General features: G+C 46.0%; 1 protein-coding gene across 1 annotated transcript in view; it reads left to right on the plus strand.

Annotated features, from left to right (window-relative positions):
* Positions 1-1102, plus strand: part of DHX35 (DEAH-box helicase 35) — a gene marked incomplete at its 3' end in the record, with an annotated part of 88265 nt that extends 87163 nt beyond the window's left edge. The window contains exon 22 of the mRNA XM_008070126.1: positions 807-1102. Within this exon, the coding sequence (XP_008068317.1) occupies positions 807-1102 (296 nt within the window). The remainder of the gene's footprint in view (positions 1-806) is intronic.
* Between the last annotated feature and the right edge of the window lie 368 nt (positions 1103-1470).

The following is a 1470-nucleotide window of genomic DNA, read 5'->3' on the forward strand; positions in this document are numbered from 1 at the left end:
AGTACACAAAAAGATGCTCACAGACATAAATAAAAGGGAAATATGAATCAAAACCACAAGTGAGATATCACCTCATTCCTGTTAGCATGACCACTTTCATAAAAACAGAAACAACAAGAATTGGCAAGGATGTGGAGAAATTGGAACGCTTGTATACTGTTGGTAGGAATGTCAGATGATGCAGCTGCTATGGAAAACGGTATTGCCCTTCCTCAAAACAATTGAAAATAGAATTCCAATATGATCCAGATCTTTACTCACGGGTATGTACTCCAAAACACCAAAAGCAGGGTCTCAAACAGCTATTTGCAGTTCCATGTTCATAGCAGTGGCAATCATTTCCATCACAGAATTATGATAGCAAAAGGGTAGAAGCAACCCAAGTGTATATTGATGGATAAATGAACAAACAGATGAGTTAATAATAAAATAAATGTATGTAAATATGAATGTTATTCATCAAATTTCATTCAAATTTTAGAATTTTTAAGGAAGGAAATTCTGACACATGCTACCACATGGAAGAACCTTGAGGGCTTTATGCTCAGTGAAACAAGTCAATAATAAAAAGGCAAAGGCAGTCAAATAAAGAGAGACAAAAAAGGGCAAGATGGCGACCTGGCAACCCGGTGTCTGAAGCCCTCTGCAAGGGAGATCTGCAGTGGGTCTCTGACTCTCGCCCCCGGGAGGCTGGGGACCCCAGCATCGCAGCCTACTCCTCAAACAGAGCTCGGCCATCGCTATCACTGGAACATCGCAAAGACTGGACATTTTTAATGCATCGTCCTCTCCCGCTGCTGCCGCAGCCCCTCCCCCCACCAGCGCTCCCGCCGCCGCCGCCGCCGCCGCCGCCGTCGCCGCGCCCGCCGCGGCCCCTGGCACGGGTAGCTCATCACAACCCGGCCGGAGGAGATCCACATCAAACCGCTTCAGGGAAGATTTGCTGGGATCGCTGCCACCGCTCCTGCGACGGAGACTGTCCTGCCCACCCGGCGCGGGGCTCCTGTTGCCTGCTCGGAGGCAGGCAGCCATTTTGTTCCTGTCCGGCCCCACCCCCTTTGGGGCGAGCAGATGAGATAGCACCACCTGCTGGCGATTCAAGGTAACAACACCGAAACGGGAGAGACAAGCTTCATAAAGACATAGACTAAACTTTTGAACCGAGGTTATTTTGAACTGTCCTTCACAGCAGATCAGGGGAACTGACCCTAACTGCAAAATAATTTACCAGCTTGAAAAAAAAAAAAAAAAAAACGAGAAATCAGACCTGAAAGGACATTGGACTTAAACGAAATGTCTCAGAGTGTGCTTCATTGATTCTATTAGTTTAATGACTTAATTCTATTCCTACTGTATTGTTCCCTTTTTTCTCTTTTCCCTTTCCTTTTCTTCTCTTTTATTCTGTCTGTGAACCAGGTCTTTGTATAGAGGAACAGCACACTAATAAGATGGTTGGATAGCTGGTATGCT

The sequence above is a fragment of the Carlito syrichta genome, unplaced genomic scaffold (genome assembly GCF_000164805.1).
Source record: "Carlito syrichta isolate Samal-C Ts95f unplaced genomic scaffold, Tarsius_syrichta-2.0.1 Scaffold313042, whole genome shotgun sequence".
NCBI lineage: Eukaryota > Metazoa > Chordata > Mammalia > Primates > Tarsiidae > Carlito > Carlito syrichta.